We start from the raw sequence: 20,425 nt of genomic DNA, 5'->3' as shown, positions 1-20,425 counted from the left end.
TGATAAATCACAAGATCGAAGACATTGTGGTTTTTAAATGTCATGAAGGAACCGAATATGGCAATATAGTAACTATTACAAAAGCTACCTGTTACATATTTTCATATTACATGTCGAATTTGGTGCAGTAATTGAAAGCAGTAAGCTGAATAGTGCACTATAGTGTGTGATTGTAGAAAAAAGGATGGAAATTTAGTTATTTATGTAGCTAAGACTATTGTTTCTATAAAATAGTCTGCTTTCTTAAAAGACTCATTCTGGTTATAGAAATCTGAGCTCGGAAAACAAAGCAGAGCTAACATTGGGAGCTGATTGCAATTAGTAAAAGTTTCCATAAAATATTATATTGCACTATTTCTCTCAGATCAAGCTCAAGTGGTGGCCAGCTTGTCATCCTGGTGTGTGCACAAATGGGAGTTTGCACCCAAAACGTGATTTGCAGGCAGTCGTAACCAGTGCCCTTGTTTCAATAAACATGACCCTGTTTGATAGAACGCTCTTCTCATGCTACTATAAAAACCACAGAAAAAAACATGTAATCTTGGTGTTTTGGTGGCATTTACAAACACGTGGCAATTGGCTTCCGACATCCATGAGTACATTGCCACCAGAATCACTCAGTGACAGTTTCTCTCTCTCTCTCCCACTCTGCCAATATCTCTCTGCGTGTACATATAATTCCCTAGTTTCCAAATAGAGAGAGCGCGAGAGAGTGTGTGTGCGTGCGTGCGTGTATACACGATACTGAAAGGAGCCTGAGCTCTGGTTGTACATATTGTGTAAAACATATTCATCCGCCAAGCCCTTTGCTACTAGAGAATACTTGACTATTGGCAGTCTGCACTGTCTGACTTGATAAAGAAAATGTACACATTCGATGAAATACAATATGACAACTTAACTGCTATGTCCTTGGTTTTACCCGCTCACTGAAAAGATGGAGCACAATAAAAAACCTTTATTGTCATTGATATGTGACAGAGTCTGAAAAAAAACAGTTGCTGGTACGATTAATTTAAACTGCAGAGGTTCTGCACCAAGAGGCGTTTTGTTTCCTCATCCACGTGTTTATTTTATGTTTGACCTCAAATTGTGGCAGTCTCCAAATCAACAGCAAGATTTCAAATCAGAGAAAAAAAAAGATAAAATGCATTTTGGCTTGAGATCACCAATCCACTTTGCGGCAAGCCGTGTTTAACATTGATTCCATGTAAGCGTGATGGCGTAACCGCCCCCCTTTCTTCTGCTTCCGCTGTAGGTTTTCCGGCTCCTGAGGTGAGCTGGTTTCGGGATGGCCAGGTAATCTCCCCTGCAACTCTGCCCGGCGTGCAGATCTCATTTAGTGAAGGCCGCGCTAAATTGACGATCCCCGCCGTGTCAGCAGCCAACAGTGGAAGATATTCCGTACGAGCCGCCAACGGAGCAGGACAAGTAACTAGTACAGCCGAACTACTAACGACAGGTATGGCAGACTGTGAAGTGGGATTACTGTAGAGTGCTTGTTAGCCTATTGGAGTTGGTTGAAAACATTAAATAGATGACGAATACCATTTAATCATTTTATACACGTCATCTGTCGTTGAGGATGGGGTTAGATCTTTGTACGGGCAAACTGTTCTGTCAAATTATAATTCTGCCTGTGCCTTCCCCTGTTACTGGATTGGCCATTATCTCTGAAGTGCCAATTTTTCACAATTAAGATGTATCACCACTATCTATGAGATATATAATACAGCTAAGCATACTTTCGCCCAAGAAGCTATCAGCCCAATTGGTAACCACAAGGTTGCAATTCATGGAGCACAACATGCAGGGTCTCCTTTAATAAAGCCGTTTACATCCCTATGTGACACGCAGGCGTGCCAAAAGCAGCATTATCGGTGCAAATTCAATTTTCAAATTGAAAAAATATGAACTTGCACTCTGAACTGAGACGACCCAGCATTTGGAAAGCTTATTCACATGGCACACATTCTCAAATATCATAAAACTCCACTAAGTTAATTACAGTAATTATGATATTGGTATTGGTGAGCAACGTGCTACTGTTAGATGATTGAAAGAAAACGTTCAAAAAATATCTATCTAAATATACATTTCTTCTTGGATTGTATTGGTAAATTTTGTTGACTTGGATTTATTTCCCAAACTTGCAGCTGAAACAGCACCTCCTAACTTCATACAACGACTACAGAGCTTGACAGTAAGACAAGGCAGTCAAGTTCGCCTAAACGTCAGAGTGACTGGAATCCCTACACCTGTGGTGAAGTTCTACAGAGAGGGGGCTGAAATCCAGAGCTCCCTTGATTTTCAAATTTTACAAGATGGAGACCACTACAGTTTAATAATTGCAGAAGTGTATCCTGAAGATTCTGGAACCTATTCCGTAAATGCTACGAATAGTGTTGGACGTGCCACTTCCACAGCTGAACTCACAGTTCAAGGTACAGATTACACATTCCACCCACAAACCAACATCTACTCTGGACTAAAGTCACTGTGCATCTTGTGTGTTTGTTGGTTGCTTGCTGATTTCTTCAGTTGTTGGTAAAGAAATGGCAGAGCTATCAATATTACAAAGTTTACATTCTTTAAGTAACAGGGCACTTGTCACTTTCTAGATACATATTCTTAACTTCAGTGTTATTGAACAGCCATGTGAAATCGAGGTTCCTGTATAAAATATATTTTAATTTGAATATGTGATATTTAAAAACGATAGTTGCATCCAATCGGTATACATCTCATAATATACGCAAGCGGGAGTGAGCTGAGTTATGTAGATACAGTAGGATTACTGATACTGGAATGTGGCATTATTGGATTTAATCTTTTAAATTGTTCCTTGTGATATATATAGATTGGATGCAACTATTGTCTTTAAATATCAGATATTGGAATATTAGCCCTGAAGAAGAGGGTTATCCCTCAAAACACGTGTTGGATGGCTGTGCAAGAAGGTCTAACTGCCTAAGACCAGTAAGGTTGGTTTCGAGCGATTGACACCAGGTCCTGTTATCCCCTAACTCCAGTCTTTTTCTGGTGTTTGGCAAGGTGCAGTGTCTGTTTTTCTGTGTGCCTCCAAGTACATTCACCAGCTGTCCAGTTGCAGTAGCAAGGAGAGCAGGACTGGTTCACAGTCTCCATCTGACACCCCCTCTAGCGACACCACTGATTACAATTTACGTCAATAAAAGGATCATGTAACACTCCTTATATTCAATCATCAACTGAAGGCTTTGAGAATAAATTTCTGTTTATTATTATTGCAATCCATATGCCCCATCCTAACTCTCACTGTATCCATTCTTCAGTTTCTTCTTTTGGATTTGCATATGAACTGGTTACCTACTTTCGTCTCACCTGTTGCCTTTACCTTACCAGCCAAAAACAGGCCATCCCCTCTTTGAAAGTTGTGATTAGCAAAACAATGTGATTGACAGCCCGTGAGATCCTTTTCCTCCGATTTGGTTCACCCAGTTTGCATCCTTTTTATAATGATTAAGAAATATTGTGTTTGTTTTCTTATGCCTAAATATCAACAAAATACTCATATAGTTAATAAACATTCATAATGTATGATACCGTACCCTAGCAGTTAGGCAAGTGTTAATAAATACATTAGTCACAATAGATTATAATAGAGAGAGAAATTGTCAATTTATGTTTTAGAGGTGTTCTGTCGACTGGCTGCTGAGTATGGGACGTCCTTTATATACAAAAGATGCCAGTCCGCACCACAGATTTACAGTCTCAAATTGACTTATTGTATCGTTATACCTAATCAGGTGTCATTTATTAGTGAGGATTGCAGGGAAATGATTTGGTCCCTTAGCGTGCAAATGTGAAGTGAATCACTTTACTCAAGTTTAGCCTTTTCATTGCAGTTAGGGTTGCAGAGCACTTTTCCCTTGAATGTCATATATTGATAGCTGCATCACACAAATCATGACTGATAAAGGTGGCCTTGAAATGTTTTAGTGAGCCAAGAACATCCATACCTGTGACTCATAGAACGTACAAAATATTTTCTGACTGTTGTTGACTTTTATTTTCATAGCTGATGAAGAAATACCCGCTAAAAAGACAAAGACAATTATGTCTACTGCTCAGATTTCCCAAACAAGACAAACAAGAACAGAACAGGTAAACCTTTGTCCTCTTGAATAGTTATGAGAAGCCAGATGCTCATTTTGAAAAATAATTTCACATGGATGTTTCTCACTTGCATTACAGAGGATAGAGTCTCATTATGATGCAAAATCTACAACCACTGTTGAAATGCTTGTAGAAGGCAGCCTAGGACTGCAGCTGCCCCACAAACAGCCTCCTCGAACACCTCCAAAGCCTACGTCAAAGTCACCAACGCCGCCAATGATTGCTGCTAAAGTTCATATGGCACGTCAACAGTCTCCATCACCTATTAGACAGTCCCCTTCACCTGTGCGACACGTGAAGGCACCAATACCATCACCTGTTAGGTAAATGATGTAAACTTACTCTACTCTGCAACAACTGTATCAAATTATCTTTAATATTTCGGGCTGCTTTTTCACTGTAATAAATAGAAATGAGAGCCCTAATATGAATGGCATGTGCATCACTTTGCTTTTTGATGTACTGTGTGATGAAAGCTAAGGAGATGCTGAAGATACTAAATCAGTATTCTAATAAATGTGTTAAACTTGGAGATAGAATTAGCCAACTCAATAGCTAAAACATCTGTAGCTAGTGTTACTAACCCCATAGGAATTACACGACCATCCTTAATGAGGGTCTTAGTGTATTAACATTCATTGCTATTAAGTATGCAACATACACACACCTCTATCTATCTATATGTATGTATATTTTTTCTCTACTTTCAGTAGGGTCCTTTCTACCAGATCCCACAACAGGAATTAAAAGACTTCGGGCCAGATTTAGAGATTGGAGGAGGGGGTTCAGGGGTGTAGATCCAGGGGGTTGTTTGGGGTGTTAAACCCCTCCCTAATAAATGTATTTTCAGATAAATAGTTGGGTACAAATGCTTTCAGTCGGGTATGGTGAAGTGTCTGTCAGATTTTACAAGGGATTTTTCAAATATACACAGACAAGGGTGCCCACACTTTTCCTCTCTCTGTTTTGAAAGTCTTCAAAAATCATTTTTTCTCTTACTCAGTACACCTATCAATCCGCATTCCACTCTCTTTCCACTGCCTCTTAAGCCCCTCTCATGCACCCTTCATGTTGTATAATATATTTTAGCATTATTTGCCCAAATGATTGTTGAAAAATCTGACGCTCCCACCCCGCCACCAATCTTACTGACCAAGCTTTGTCGCTCAGGGGGTTACGCTATCACAAACATCTTGTATGGTGTATTACAATTCCATTATAGCCTGTGGAACTTGTAAAATGGCGGCTGGGATATCCGTCACTTTTGTGACGGAGTAATCACCTCTGCGAAACTCTAAATCAGGCCCTTACGCTTTACTTAAGGAATCATAACGGGTCTGACATATATGAGGGCCAATGAGAATAGATTTTCACGTCTGTTTAAGCAGTTGTTCTTCTTCATCGTATTGATGCTTGAATACTAATTTCATTGATTAGGTCAGTGTCTCCGGCTGGAAGATTCTCTACTTCTCCCATTCGACCAGTAAAATCTCCCGCCGTGGTCCGTAAAACACCGACCACTGCACCCGCTGACACACTTCCACCTTGGAAGCAAGAGAGCTATGTGGCTGAAACGAGTAAAGTATCCATGCACACGAAAATCGAGGAAACCTTTGAAGGAACATATAGAGAGCAGGAGCGGGTGACAACTCCTTCTGCTCCGCCAGAGGTAATGACAACCACAGAGAAAATTGCAATGCTTTGTCCATCACAGTGATATGTGTTGTAGTAGGAGCGGAGACTCCAGTCTTGTCCATAAAACCACCTGTGTCTATGCCTCTACTAGATTGTATGAATATTATTTGTTGTAAGGTTCATGTTGATTTTCTCTGTGCTTTCTGTGTGCTATCTGTGAAAAGTATGTCTTTTTATGTAAATAACGTAGGTTCTCAAAGACACTGGGAAGACAGTGGCAGTGGCCACCGTGGTCGCTGCTGTTGACCAGGCCAGAGAAAGAGAGCCCGTTCTGAGCGCCTTTGAGCAGGCTGCTAAAAGGCCTGCTGCAGTCCATGTTCCACCTCCTGCAGTCCATATTCCGCCAGCTGCAGTCCACATTCCGCCAACTGCAGTTCACATTCCGCCTGCTGCAGTCCATATTCCGTCTGTAAAGGAAAAGGTAGAAATAACGCCTTGCTCTTCTGCTATCGCCATTCCACCTGTAGCTAGTAGCACAACCCTAACCAGAGCTACGCTTAACACACACCTGTTTGGTTGATTTCAAAAGATAACATTTCCGCCCTCACATTTTCACTCCTCTATTTTTTCATCTTTGTTATTTATTTATTTATTTTTTGGACGCGTATCATTTGTCATTACTTTTGTTTGAAAGAACGTTTTAAGAAAACACTTTCTTTCCCATTATGAATATCAGATCCGAATCGAAGCTGAGAAAACCTCCGTAGCTTCTTTATCTGTTACTACTGAAAGAGCCGTACAGAGAGACACAGTAACAAGAACTCTAGAAGAGATATCGACTAAAAGGGAACCGATATTTATGACGCAGCAAAAGGTGAATACAGCCTTTGGCCTTTTAAAAGTCACTAGAACATTCCATGCAATTGTATATCGAACCATTTGAGTTTTGCTGTATTCTGCATTCATTCAGTCTCTTCCCATTTGCTTACTAACACCCCGCAAGGCTACTTTAACGTGGTTCTTCGCATATTCCGTGATAATATTTTGTAGTAAGCTTGTTTAATGTTGTATTTTGCCACAAACATCTAGATTATTAATTGCCCCGAGAAAACAGGAGCAGTTGCCACCGTTTTGGCTGCTTTAGAGGAAGCCTGGTCTCGCGAGACTCTTCAGACAGACAATCTGTCAACAAGCACACAGTTAGTTACTGCTCAGGTAGTTTAAAAGGACATGTATGTTACACTCCTAGTCTAAAGTCCCTGCAGTTTTCTTTTTATTGTAAATGGTGCACGCCTGCCCTTCCCGAGCACTGGACTTGTGTGATTTCTGCCTGCACCAAATTCACAAAAACACAAGTAGCCTGATAGGGTTTGCACAGGAACCTTCGTGCAAGATCACTGCATGCGAGAAACCCTGCATTTCTGTTAAGGATTTGGAAGAAGTCACTTGAATCGCTTCAGAAAACGCCAGATGTTTTTATAACCATATATTAAGAATTGAAAGCAACAGTGTACTGTGTCCACAAGCCTGCGAATAATTCAAGCCCTGCGCTCATCACTTTCTTGGTGCTCTATCGTTTGCTGGTTCTCGGTATAACTTCTTGAATAGTATGTCTGTCTAAAATTGGAATGTCTGTCCATTCTTTCATTTCCACACGTGCAAAGTATTCACGTCTATGTGTGCATTTGTTTACTGTCCAATTGTGAAAACATGGATAGACACAGTACATATGTTTCCTTCAACAGTGATCCCAATGCAGGAAATAGTTGAATACCCTTGTATGTAGTAAGCTCTTTAATGTAATTTATTGACTTTATTTCTGAAGGTACTTGGATTTCATTCCTAATAGTTGTCTTCTCTGCAATAACCCTGTTGATTTTCCTCCCACTTCTTTCTTTCTCCATCACATCTTGCGTCGCTCTTATTCCTCAATTTTATGTAAATTCTTGGTGTCCGTAAAGGTGTCTATTGTTTACCTGTATAAATTATTGTGTTTTTTTCTGTGACCATGTCTGTTAAGTTTTCAAATATTACCTTTGTCTAGATCGATACAGGGAAAAAAGCAGAGGCTGTGGCTACGGTTGTTGCTGCAGTTGATGTAGCCCGTATTAGAGAGCCAGAGCCGACTGAAGAGTATGGCAGAGAAAGATTGGAGTATACATATAAGGAGCATGCTTTAGCAGAGAAAACAGTTGAACTCCCGGCTGAACGCCACACTATCACCAAACCAGTAAAACCTGCCATAGTGCATGTTACTCCTGAAACCAAAGCACCTCCCACAGACTATGTGGTGACACCCATCGTGCAGGTTAGGCTCAATTTTTACCCAAGTCTTCAGAATTACATCAAGACTTGCCTTTCCAGTGTGGTGTGAGCACTGATCACTCAACAAAATCTTATTGGTTAATGTAGATCAAAAGAACACCAGAACCACCATCTGAACCACCAGTCCATGTGGAACAACCACGTCCTCATACTCCAGCTCCTCATTTCTCAGTTGCCAAAATCACTGTTCCTAAACCAGATCATACTTACGAGGTAAGATGTGGTGGAAGAGCATGTCAGGCAAGCAGGCACAAGCAAAATGGATCAATGGTTATCGTAAAAAAACATAGTCGTTGATAAAGTCACAAAAACAACTATAACAATCATTTGGCCTTCAGTATGTTGACTGTTCGCTTTTTTCCATCATTGGTTTTCCTTTGTAATTCAAATCCCACATTTGTTTAAAAAATGCTTCAGCATCAGCTGCCTGACCTGCAACTTCCACCCATTGAAAGTAGACGGCTTCCCGATTGAAGCTACCCTTGAGTTATTAGTCTAACACTACAGCCAGTGAATATGTAACTCTTAATGTTGCAGTGTCCGTACTGCATACTAAACCAGCTGATAATTAACATATACTACAGCAATTACCATAACCAAATTTCAAACTTCTAATGGCCAAAACCAATGTTTTACTGCATTTTACAATTACGCTTTTTCCTTATTTTTTTGTGCTTTGATTTTTTTTCTTCCATGTAATTGGTTCACGCCTAATCCAGTTTAGCAAATCATTTTAGTACTATCACTTTCAAATACCTCTTGTTGGCTTTAAAGATGCATTGCATGTTCCTGAAGCACGAGCCAATCCATAGAGAAAGTGTCTGACAGGGAGAAGTGCAAAAAAGCAAATTGTGTGACATAGCTCTGAAAACATGTGGCAGTAACTCCGCTAACAAACGACTAATGCCTAAAGAAACAAGGTTTACAAATGACTTAGTAAAGGACCTTTCACAATTATTATGGAATCCTTTGTCAATAAAACATCTTTTTACCAACAAGAGATCAGTGCATCTTAAAAAAGGAGGTGAAGAAAGTGACAAACTGTGTAACACTTTTTCTCTTGGGTTGGTTAGGTCTCCATAGCAGGGACTGCGATTTCCTCTCTGGAAAAAGAGTTGACAGCAACCACTGCTCAGAAGGTCATAAAACCAGTGAAAGCTCCTTCTTTAAAGCCAACTGAGCCCAGAGGGGTGCCAGAGAAGGTGGTATATCAACCTCTCCTGATGGGAGAGACAACAGAGACATATAAAACACGTTATGATCTTGAGATGAAAAGAGACCTGGAAGTGAGCATTACAACTGATGTAGCCTATGAGGAGCCATTAGCGAAGCACATTAAAACAGAGGTTTGTTATCGAGTGACTTGTGCTAAATCTACATGTAAAGTAGAAGTTCTTATGGCACTCTAACTTGTATATCTCACCCCTCACCACGTGTCCCACCCTATACCTTACTCATGTCTGTCTACCCAACATGTAGCTGTTTTGTCAAGCTGTCCCATGCTTTTAATCATTTAATGTATTCGCAAACAGGTGGCAGTCCCTTTAAAAAATAAATATTCTTCACACACTCTTGGTATTGTGTGATATCCTCACCTGTTGAGCTCTTAATCCTTTTTTACTAACACTATTTTATATTTTTTAGGCAATGGAACCTGTACAGACACAAGAACCAGAAGAAATTCCTGTGACTCCTCCAACCATAGTATCTGTAAGTAGTGTGGGAGAACATGCTCATGTTTGCTGTTTGGTCCTAACTGCTAATGTTTCTGTTTATCTTTGCACATTGTGCACATTTTGTGTTAGGACTATTGTGTATGATAAGGTGTGAACTGGGGGGGGAATGTTGACTAGGTTATGATTCATTCCTTGCTTATGCAAATGCCAAAACAACCCACACACTCTTCCTAATAATTTTAGCCTCTGCAGAATGGAGCCAGGGCTAAAAATGGCATTCTCCTTCGAAGAATTGATCAGCTCCTCAATGGTCTATATCCCAACAGAGGGTCAAACTCATCTTCAGCCCTCTCATCTGAAGCCCTTGCTTTCATCACTTACACATCTTTACAGCTCAGCCAATGGAATCTGCCTCAGTTGACTAAACAAGTCATCCATCCTTGCCTTGTGGAAGTTGTTTGAATGGATTCAATGAAAGGGCAGAAAATGTGGGGTACCCAATGGCCTCTGCACATACCACTTATTCTGCATAGAAGCTGTAATAGACAAAATGAATGAAAAGAAATCCTCTCAAAACTAAAGCATGCGAATATGGACTTCATCATCAATGTCAGCTGGGCCAGACAAAGTCCCTGAATATCATCACCGATGTTAACAGGCAGTGTCAACCTTTTTTTGCTAATCTTAGCATACTACCATTCTCACACATTAGTCACTCACTCCTAATATTAATTTAGCATCCTTTTAGGGAAAGAAGGCAGTGGCGCTGCTTGTACTGTGTAAAGTATTCATGTCATCAACTTTAATATTTTATAGCCTGGATACTTTGTCATACAATCTATGGGTTTGTTATGAAGTTCATAATAATTTTATAGCAGTTTTAAAGACATGAAATCTTTATAGATCTTTTTATGGTTTTAAAGTTTATGACAGATTGTTTACATATGCTGTATTTGATAAAATTAAATTCTTTTTATGGACTTTTATTGTTATTGTGCCAAAGTAAAGATTTTGATCAATAAACATATTCAAATAATAAATTGTATTTCATACTCACACAGTTTCTTAATTCACAAGGTTATTTTTCGTTGCTCACTTTAGGGTCTGAAAAATGTGACTGTTATTGAGGGTGAGTCTGTCACTCTGGAATGTCAGCTTTCCGGACATCCATCTCCAACAGTGATGTGGTTCAGAGAAGATTATCGCATTGAAACATCAATTGACTTCCAAATTACTTTTGAAGAAGGCAATGCCCGCCTTCTGATTAGGGAAGTTTTTGCAGAAGATAGTGGACGATTCACTTGCACCGCAACAAATGAGGCTGGCACCATCAGCACTTCTTGCTATTTAGTTGTCCAAGGTAAGTAAGCAATTCTTTTGAGGGCAAAGATGACAATGTCACAAATGTGTTTTGTCCTAGACATATAATGTACAACTGTATATCTTATATATATTGCAATGTTATGGAAAATGTAGTGTAATTGAAAATGTATTTATGTATGTATATGGTATTTCTATACGCAAACCTAGCCAAAAGGCAGCATATGGCTGTTCAGGTTCAAAGAGACTCATAAAGTCAATGAGTGATAGGAGACCTGATTTTGTTGTGGACAGCTGTTGTGTTCTGTAAAGAGGTGAGTCTTTCACTCTTCCCTAAATTGAAGCAAATTTCAGTCATTTGTGATGGATACAGGGATGCTGTCCAGATTCTGGGTCCATAGGTAGAAAAGGCCTGCTGTCTTGTTTTTAATTTTTTACACTCCTAGGGCCAGATGCAGGAAACGGATAGCGACTCGCAAACGGCAAAAATTGCCGTTTGTGACTCGCTAATCGCGTTTCCCAATGCAGAAATGCATATTGCGAGTCGGTACCGACTCGCAATATGCATTTCAGAATCGCAAATAGGAAGGGGTGTTCCCTTCCTATTTGCGATTCTGAGTGGTATGCAATACCATTTGCGACCGCATATGCGGTCGCAAATGGTGTCGCAGTTACCATCCACTTCAAGTGGATGGTAACCCACTCGCAAATTGGAAGGGGTCCCCATGGGAACCCTTCCACTTTGTGAATGGACCCACAAATATTTTTTCAGGGTAAAAAAATACCCTGAAAAAAACCCGAAACTAAAGGTTTCGGATTTTTTTTTAAGTGCAGCTCGTTTTCCTTTAAGGAAAACGGGCTACACTTAAAAAAAAAAAACTGCTTTATTTAAAAGCAGTCACGAACATGGAGGTCTGCTGACGACAGCAGGCCTCCATGTTTGCGAGTGCCTAGACTCGCTATGGGGCTGCAATTTGCGACCCACCTCATGAATATTAATGAGGTGGGTCATTGCGACCCCATAGCGAGTCGCAGACGGTGTCTGAGACACCGTACTGCATACCAATTTGCGAGTTGCAAATTGCGAGTCGCATGGACTCGCAATTTGCAACTCGCAAATTTTGTTTTTGCTACATCTGGCCCCTAGTCTGCTGTCTGATGGCATCCTGCCTGTGGGCGTGCATAGAATGGCGGTAGTGCCCTGCTCTGTGGTCTCTCAGACACCACACTAGCACCCTTTAAGGGCATCCTACCAGTGCAGCACATCTCATCTAGGGCCTGAAGAAATATGGCCAAATCATCCCTACTCTAATGGAACTCTATTGGCACCTCTTGCCTGCACATGGCATCTTCAGAATCAGCCAGTGTGGTGTCTGATAGACCATAGAGCAGGGCACTACTGCCATCCAGATGCAGTAAAAGGGCTTGAACAGCATTTCTTAAATCACTTCCTGGAAGAAACAGTTTCACTTTCTTTAGAATAGAAAACGTGTACCAGGCCGTTTTTGTTTTTTGGCAATTTGTTCCTTGAGGGTGAGCTTGGAGTCCAGGGTGAATCCAAGTGACTTAGTATTTGGTGAAATCTGGTGTTCAAGATTATCAAGGTTCATCATATCATTGAGCTAGGTTTGTATTGTTGCTTGATTGTTGTTCTTGGCAAACAACAAGAACTTTATCTTGGTTGGGTTGAGCTTCAGGTATGGATGATGTGTAGCTGGTCCTTGAGGCATTGGATGTCTGAAGCAGATGCTGTTATCTATGGGAAGAGCACCAGTTTGCTTCATTTAGAGGTTAAAAATGACAGACAGTATTGAACCCTGTGGGACACCACAGGTGATAGGAATCTTTGGGACCTGAAGGTAGTCTTGTGAACAAACTGATATCTGTTGGAAAGGGTAGAGGAGAACCAGATAAGTACATTGCCGGTGAATCCCATCCAAGACTCCCGGGTCTGTATAAGGGTGGAATATTCAACTGTTTTGAAGGCAGCTGAGAGGTCCAGCAATATAAGGAGGCAAGGGCCATCGTCATCTGTGGTCAAGAGGGTATCGCCTATGATGTGTATGGTAGCAATCTCTGTTCTGAAGCATGATCTGAAGCCAGACTGGTATTCGTGCCGGAGATTGTTAGCACTGGTGTGATCTTGGAGTTAAACTTAGACTGCTTTTTCAATGATCTTGCAGATGAATGGTAGGTGAATAATCAGCAGGCAGTTGGCAAGGTCATCAAGGTCTAGTTTAAATTTTGTTAGGAGTGGAAGAATCTGGTCTGTTTTGAAAGCTTCTGGGAAGATGCCTTTAGTGAGAAAGCATTGGCAATAGTGAGTAGGGGGTCAAAGAGTGTCCCTAGAGAGATAATTGACGAAGGAAAGACATTTCTTTCATAATAAGTGGCTATGAGAGAGTTGAGTATGTCAGTGAGAGATAGGGCTTTGGAAGCTTACCATCGCAGGAGTTTACAGAAGGGGTAGGTGAAAGAGGTAAAGTAGGCTGGGTATTGTCAATGTGCTGTCAGATCTTCTGTATTTTTTCACTGGAGAAGAGGTTGATGGCATTTCACTTTTCTTTGATGTGAGGAATATGCGGGCATGGCATGGCGTTGTTGCAGTGCTTGATTGTCTTGGGTGAGTATTTTTTTTAATTTTGTAGCAGTAGTGGCAATGGATGATACTTAAAGCCATCACACATACACATTCATTCTCCAAAATGAAAACAGAATTTATTGGAAAGAAAAGTTAGACATTCTGGTGGCTTACTAACATCTTTGAGCTGTCATCAACACATTACATATAATAGTATGTCAGCATGATTACAATGCATATTTCTTTATAAATAACTATTGTATTGTTTGGCTGCAGTATTTAGGCCTTATTAGGTTGGCCTCCATGATATTGTTTCCTTGATATTCTGTTGGAAAACCCACCAGATATCACCTCACAAGGCAGTAGAAATGGAAGCTCCACGTCCTTACATTGTGTTACACTTAAGCACAAAACATTTTAAGGTTTAATGGGGAAATTTGCATAATCAACACTGCTTATCAAAATCTGGAATACCAGATCATCCCATCATATCAAGAAATGTCATTACCTTTAGACTGCAGTGCACACAGCTGTTCATGTTTTTTTTATTTAATGCCTCTGGAAAAAAGAGAGTTGAAGGCTCTACATGTGCAGCCATGGGCATGACGACATGCTTTTGTATGATAATGACAGCAAGTCACTATCTCCCTCCCAGACATACAACTCAAGCATAATACCTTGAAAGGTAATACCATTTCTCAAACACAACCACACGTATGCAGTGGATATTCCACTGTATCAAATTCAGATGCTCAGCACAGACTACAGGCAACACTACATTCATGATCCAATCATCAAAATGGTTGTGGGCGCTGTGCTACTCTTTCAAATGAATGAATTGTGGGTGTAAATGGATGCCTACTGAGTGTCACTCTATCAGTTGAATGGCAAAAAGCATCCTGATACTTTTCCACTTCGTACGGTACAAGGAAGAATTATTTGTATATTCAGTAGTCTTAGGTTGCATAGTCATTTATTGATTTGTATCTTTACAACTGCCACATGTTTTTCTGAGGTAATCAGCTGACACATTTTCTCACGCCATTCATTTCAGTGTTGTGAATATCCTAGTAAAGCAGCATGCTCTGATTATTATAACTTTTACAAAAATGTTCACACTATCTTAAGATAATCATAACTCATTATGGCCATCTTCTTGTTTTTGAAAACATTTAGGGGAACCCTGGGTTAGGTAGGAAGGACTGTCTTTCATTTCACATGATGTCCCATTTATGAATTTATTCCTGCTGCAGTTTAGCAAATTACTTTTTCCTCTTGGAAAACTAAAAATGAAATCACTTCAAACTCACACTCCTGTCTAATGATGGCCTGAAAAATGGTTAGTGAAAATAAGCCAATGTCCTTTTCCATCTGTTTTCCAATAACCTGAGCATTCAAACTCAGATTTTCAATTCAGTATATGTAAATTACCACATTATTATGTCCATGTTCTTGGCCTGGTAGTGGATTGTCCTCACCTCTCCAGTTCATATAGAATTTCAAATACTGAATGGTTGTGTATTCCCTTTTTAGTTTCTGAAGAGTTTGAGAGCAGAGAAACCATCTCTGAGAAAATGGTCATTGATGAAAAAGGGTAAGAATTCTACATCTCTTGTTTCTCAAACCAGGATTTCTTTTCACACACATTTCAATTAATGTGGAATTGGATGCTCACAGGCCCCAATTTATTTATACATTTGTGCATTTACAGCTTTGAAGAGCCAGTTAAGGAAATGGATGTGGAGCCTCCCATTGTTGCTGAGCCAACTGAGCCCACAGAAGGTGTTGCTCCATTCTTCATCAGAAAACCAACTGAACAGAAGTTAGTTGAAGGAGGAAGTGTTGTATTTGACTGTCAGATTGGCGGATCCCCCAAACCACATATTTATTGGAAAAAAGCTGGTGTTCCTCTTACCACTGGATACAGGTACCATCACTAATTATAATATATTACACATCTGATCACCTGTTCTGCTATTGTGATCATGAGCTACTCAATATAAAATGGATACAAATAAAATTAGAATGGCACGACAATGAACTTTATTGCAGGCTATGCTGCATTTATCAATTAGATAGGCCCGTTTTTAAAGTTCATCAAAATATGTTCTGAAATGTAATAGCTGAAATATACTTGCATGTTGAAAACAACTTCAAAGATTCTGGTTCTTTTCCTCAAATCAAGGAAAGACCCTTAACTTGTTTAGTTAGAGTGTTAAATAAACAGTCATAGTTATAATCATAATAATTATTGGTTGACTAATGCTGGCCATGCATCAAAGAACAGTGAGCTGTTACAGTGATGGTGGACCACATAGTGGACTTTACAGCTTTGGGTGCCTTTGAAGCCTATATTCATAATCACTTAGTGTGTGATTCACAAATTAATTTGCACCCATTCACTAAGGCGTACAAGGAATATATTTATGGTTCCAAAGGCCACATTCCACGTCACAGAAGCAGAACCAGTGGAATGTGAAAACCTCAGATGCATGTGCAATTTTTGAGAATCTGCCACCATTATAACGTACAAGGGTTTCAACATGTGTTATGCAGTCCTATGTATTTTACCATTCTAATTATACACCTAAATGATTTAACAAAATACAGTATGCTTCATGCAAGTGTAGGGTTCAAGGTTTTCTCACAGGAAAAAAGTAATTTTACTTTGGGAACAGAAGTAAAAAAGTGTAAACCTTATGAGTAACTATAAAGAGGTGGGCCTTGTTCAAGTGGAATAAACATCCAATTAAGGATAAGTGTATGAGCATCAGCGTATGATTTGTTGTAGGTTCAAGAGTTCATGGTTTCAGATTTTGAAAAGCATACTGAGGTCTAAAATCTACACAAGTTGAAGGATAAAATCTGTGAAGAGTAAATTAATATTTTTCATAATATAAGCATGAATTTTGCCCTTCAGAAGAAATAAGAGCAAAATGTTATGGAGTTACACAATAGTTCACTTAAGAAACTGTTGAGATGATCTTTAAGTATATTGCTTTCATATGAGTATAGTGACTTGCCTTGGGCAAAAAATAACACGTGGTAACAAACAAAATGTTGACTGCTTTATCTTTTTTCCTTAAAGATACAAAGTTAGCTACAACAAGGAAACCGGAGAGTGTAAGCTGGAAATATCTATGACCTTTGCAGATGATGCAGGAGAATACAGTATTGCTATTCGTAACAAACATGGAGAAACATCAGCAACAGCAAATTTATTGGAAGAAGGTAAAATGAAACATAACTCAAAATTAAAACAAAGACGATATTATTCATAGAAAGCATATGGTATGTTACATTATGCGATAGTATATAATACAATGTGCAATCACCCCTTAGGGCATCCTGGTGCTACTGTTTTGTAGATGCAAAGTATTTGTTAAAAAGCAAAGCACCAGATATCTAAGCCCCCATTCTAGATATAGGGCTTACCCTTTATGTTGCAGGTTTACATTTCTACTTCTCATGCATAGAACAACTGGTGGCATAACTGAACTATCAATGGTTCACTAAGCACCAGGGATGAAATTATGAGATGGAGTCTGTTTTTCGGTGCATAACGTTATGCTTATTACACAACAATTGTATTACAATAGACCTGGTTCACGGCTTCAATCTCCAGGAAATTAAGATAGGCATGATAAATTTGCATTTAAAGTCATGACATTGGTAGGTTATCCCTAAATATTAAATTCAGTAGGTTTGTGACTTTTTCCCCTATTCAGAAGGTGTGTTGGGTAATCCATGAAATGCTCAAATTACAAATTTCAGTGTTTCATCCAACATCATGCATTAAGTGCTCTACCACTAATTTTCCTTACCACGATTTAAAAAAATTGGAAAGCAGTGTCAAGTATAAGAACACAACACACATCTATCATTTACTGTAAATTAAAAAAACACTTGCATATTCCTTTAAGTTAAAAATCAACCTACTTTAGTCTTACTTATAAATTGGTCTGCTGATTGGTTTTGTTAATGCTGAAAAGTGGTTTATACCTTGAATATGTTCTAATCTTTCAATGTATCTTTAACTTCTAGCTGAATATGAATCATACATAACACAATTAACTGCATATGTTCAAGAACCAAAAATTGCAGAAGAGGCTCCAGAAATTCTATTAACAGAATATGAAAAAGAACAAGCCTTGATAAGGAAGAAAATGGGAAAAGATACTATCTCAATCAAAGAAGTACATGTAAGTTCAACATTGGCTTTGAATGTTAGTATATATTGACTATGTGTATATGTTCCCCCTAGCTGCCTTGAAGATGCATAATATCCCTTTATCTATTTGCAGGAATACCACATCTCGACATTTGAAGAAAGACTAATCAGGGAAATTGAATGTACCATTATAAAAACAACCTTAGAAGAACTTCTTGAAGAGGATGGTGAAGAAATGATGGTTGACATTTCTGAATCAGAAACTATTGAACCAAGATTTGATATAAGATTAAAAAGTTACAGAATACTAGAAGGAATGGGTGTTACCTTTCATTGCAAAATGTCAGGCTACCCATTGCCAAAGGTATGATTTATATTTTCGTAAACCTCAGCTGTAGAAATGTAATGGAATAAACTAGTTCATGAAATAACAAGAACACTTATTGATGCCAAGGTACTATCATATTGATAGCCATAAATAACTGAAAACTTTGTATAGTGAGAGGTTAAACCATGCATACCTCACTAAATAGTTAGTAACTGGGAAATTTAATGAAAGTACTTCTTAAAAATATTCTCTGATGTAATCGTACCAACACATTGCATTACTATCTCCAACTTTAAAGAAACAACAAACTATGTTTAGATATGAAGGCAGAGTTATTCCCTCATAAATTGTGTGTTTTCAATTTATACCATGTATAATTTGAATTTGATTAGTCTAAAGTTTCCTTCCATTTTCCCAACGGTTCATATTTTTACTTTAACATATTCCTTTGAGCTAATTTAATTTGACTTCATTGGTATGAAGAAATCTATCAGTTTCAAGAAGTTTAAAATTATTTGAAAACTTATGAATAAAGAACTCAAAGAAGCATTTCAGTCAAGTATGTACAGTAGTGTATCTTTGAAAATGTGTTTGTTTCAAACAACTCTACAGTAACAGAATTTGTATGTGATATTATTCATATGTGATGGCTTTCCTTTAAATGTTTTAAAATTCCATACCAAATATATATTGTGATTCTACACATGGCACCATTTCTTAATTTATTTGGTGATTGTTGTATAGCAGCCTTATCAATTGGCAAATGAGGTGAAATATGCTTATGATAAATGTGCTATATACAAAGCAGAGCGACATAAAAAAAGATCATCATAAAAGGACATGTATTAGTACTTTGTAAACATTAAAAGGGGGTTACAAACTGGCAGTGAAAAAATGAATTAAGCTTTTAGGTAAATGCTTTGATGAAACTCACAGATGCACTACTGACTTAACAAAGAAGAAATAAACAAATGAGATGTGATAATATTTATTGCTCTGAATTAATTAAAAAAGACAATAGCCTTCTTGGCAAAAAGAGGATGATAGTTGTTGACAGTCCAGGAGGGCTGAATTCTGTAGGGATTCAGGTTTTCTTCAGATAATACTTAGGAGATATACTTACAAACAAGGTAACACTAGGTGTTTACACTGAAAAGCAGATTGGTGAAGCCCTCCAGAACTGCCAACCCATGCCATGAAAGAAGAATATGAATTTGTGACACTAGGCATTGGCAAATCACAGGAGTCCTTAATCTCTGCATTCTATTCACTTGTACACTATTGACTGTTGTGTGCCATATGTGTCTTAATACTAAAGCACATTGCTTATTTGGTTTTTCTATCGTAGATTGCTTGGTACAAAGATGGTAAACGCATTAAACAAAGTGCCCGGTATCAAATGGATGTTTTGCAAGATGGCAGAGCAAGTCTGCGAATACCTGTCCTCTCTCCTGAAGATGAGGGGATTTACACTGCCTTTGCCAGTCATGTAAAGGGAAATGCAATCTGCTCTGGGAAGCTGTATGTAGAACCCACTGCACCAGCTGGGACTCCAGGGTACTTGCCCACTCCAGATGCAGTTAAAAGAATTAGGTAAGTATATGTGTAGCATTCTGTACATATTTTCATATTGTATAATTTTTTTCTCTACTAGAGCGAATGCATTGCCTGTTCATGCTTGGAATATTTTGCATTAGTGTTTCCATTCTAAATTACATTACGTATATTATACTGCAAAATATTCTTAGAAGCTTCTTATAAAGCAATATCATTTAGAGAAAAGCATGCGGGTCAGTCTCCAATGCAGTCACACCCCAAGCATTATTAAAGGGCAAACTTCCATTTACCTTTTTACTTTCAAACACAATTAAGACATTCATACATAGCTTCCAGCAATTGGTGCTTCTTGCAATTAGTGGAGGAAACAAACCCAGGTTAGGTTTTATGGAAATTAAACATTCTGTGCATAAGTTTCTCCTGCATATTAGTTAGGCAGAAGTGTTACATTAGTAATCCTTTTTGTCAGGTTGAGCACAAGAAAAAAGGGTTTTATAGACATTAACACATGTCTGTATTCTAACCAAAATGTGTACATGCTTGACACACAGCTAAATCAATTGGCGAAGAAGGCCAACCACCATCTTCAGAGCTTAATTTGAGCCATACGTTGCTTGCTCTCCATATAGGTGCTATGCATGGATAAATCACAGTGTCAAACACCAAGTTCATTG

At 38.8% G+C, this 20,425-nt stretch overlaps 1 protein-coding gene across 1 annotated transcript in view; it reads left to right on the top strand.

The window, feature by feature from the left end:
- The window catches only part of TTN (titin), a 371,797-nt gene that overhangs the window by 22,865 nt on the left and 328,507 nt on the right, over positions 1 to 20,425 (top strand). Inside the window, exons 3-20 of the mRNA XM_069225433.1 lie at positions 1,259 to 1,462; positions 2,157 to 2,444; positions 4,061 to 4,146; positions 4,237 to 4,481; positions 5,596 to 5,827; positions 6,044 to 6,274; positions 6,530 to 6,667; positions 7,838 to 8,101; positions 8,206 to 8,331; positions 9,192 to 9,464; positions 9,763 to 9,828; positions 10,896 to 11,154; positions 15,229 to 15,289; positions 15,407 to 15,622; positions 16,784 to 16,926; positions 17,740 to 17,897; positions 18,000 to 18,230; positions 19,543 to 19,787. Coding sequence (XP_069081534.1) covers positions 1,259 to 1,462; positions 2,157 to 2,444; positions 4,061 to 4,146; positions 4,237 to 4,481; positions 5,596 to 5,827; positions 6,044 to 6,274; positions 6,530 to 6,667; positions 7,838 to 8,101; positions 8,206 to 8,331; positions 9,192 to 9,464; positions 9,763 to 9,828; positions 10,896 to 11,154; positions 15,229 to 15,289; positions 15,407 to 15,622; positions 16,784 to 16,926; positions 17,740 to 17,897; positions 18,000 to 18,230; positions 19,543 to 19,787 — 3,466 coding nt within the window. The remainder of the gene's footprint in view (positions 1 to 1,258; positions 1,463 to 2,156; positions 2,445 to 4,060; positions 4,147 to 4,236; positions 4,482 to 5,595; positions 5,828 to 6,043; positions 6,275 to 6,529; positions 6,668 to 7,837; positions 8,102 to 8,205; positions 8,332 to 9,191; positions 9,465 to 9,762; positions 9,829 to 10,895; positions 11,155 to 15,228; positions 15,290 to 15,406; positions 15,623 to 16,783; positions 16,927 to 17,739; positions 17,898 to 17,999; positions 18,231 to 19,542; positions 19,788 to 20,425) is intronic.

The sequence above is a fragment of the Pleurodeles waltl genome, chromosome 3_1, assembly GCF_031143425.1.
Source record: "Pleurodeles waltl isolate 20211129_DDA chromosome 3_1, aPleWal1.hap1.20221129, whole genome shotgun sequence".
Classification (NCBI taxonomy): Eukaryota; Metazoa; Chordata; class Amphibia; order Caudata; family Salamandridae; genus Pleurodeles; species Pleurodeles waltl.
This window is presented reverse-complemented; position numbering and strand designations above follow the sequence as displayed.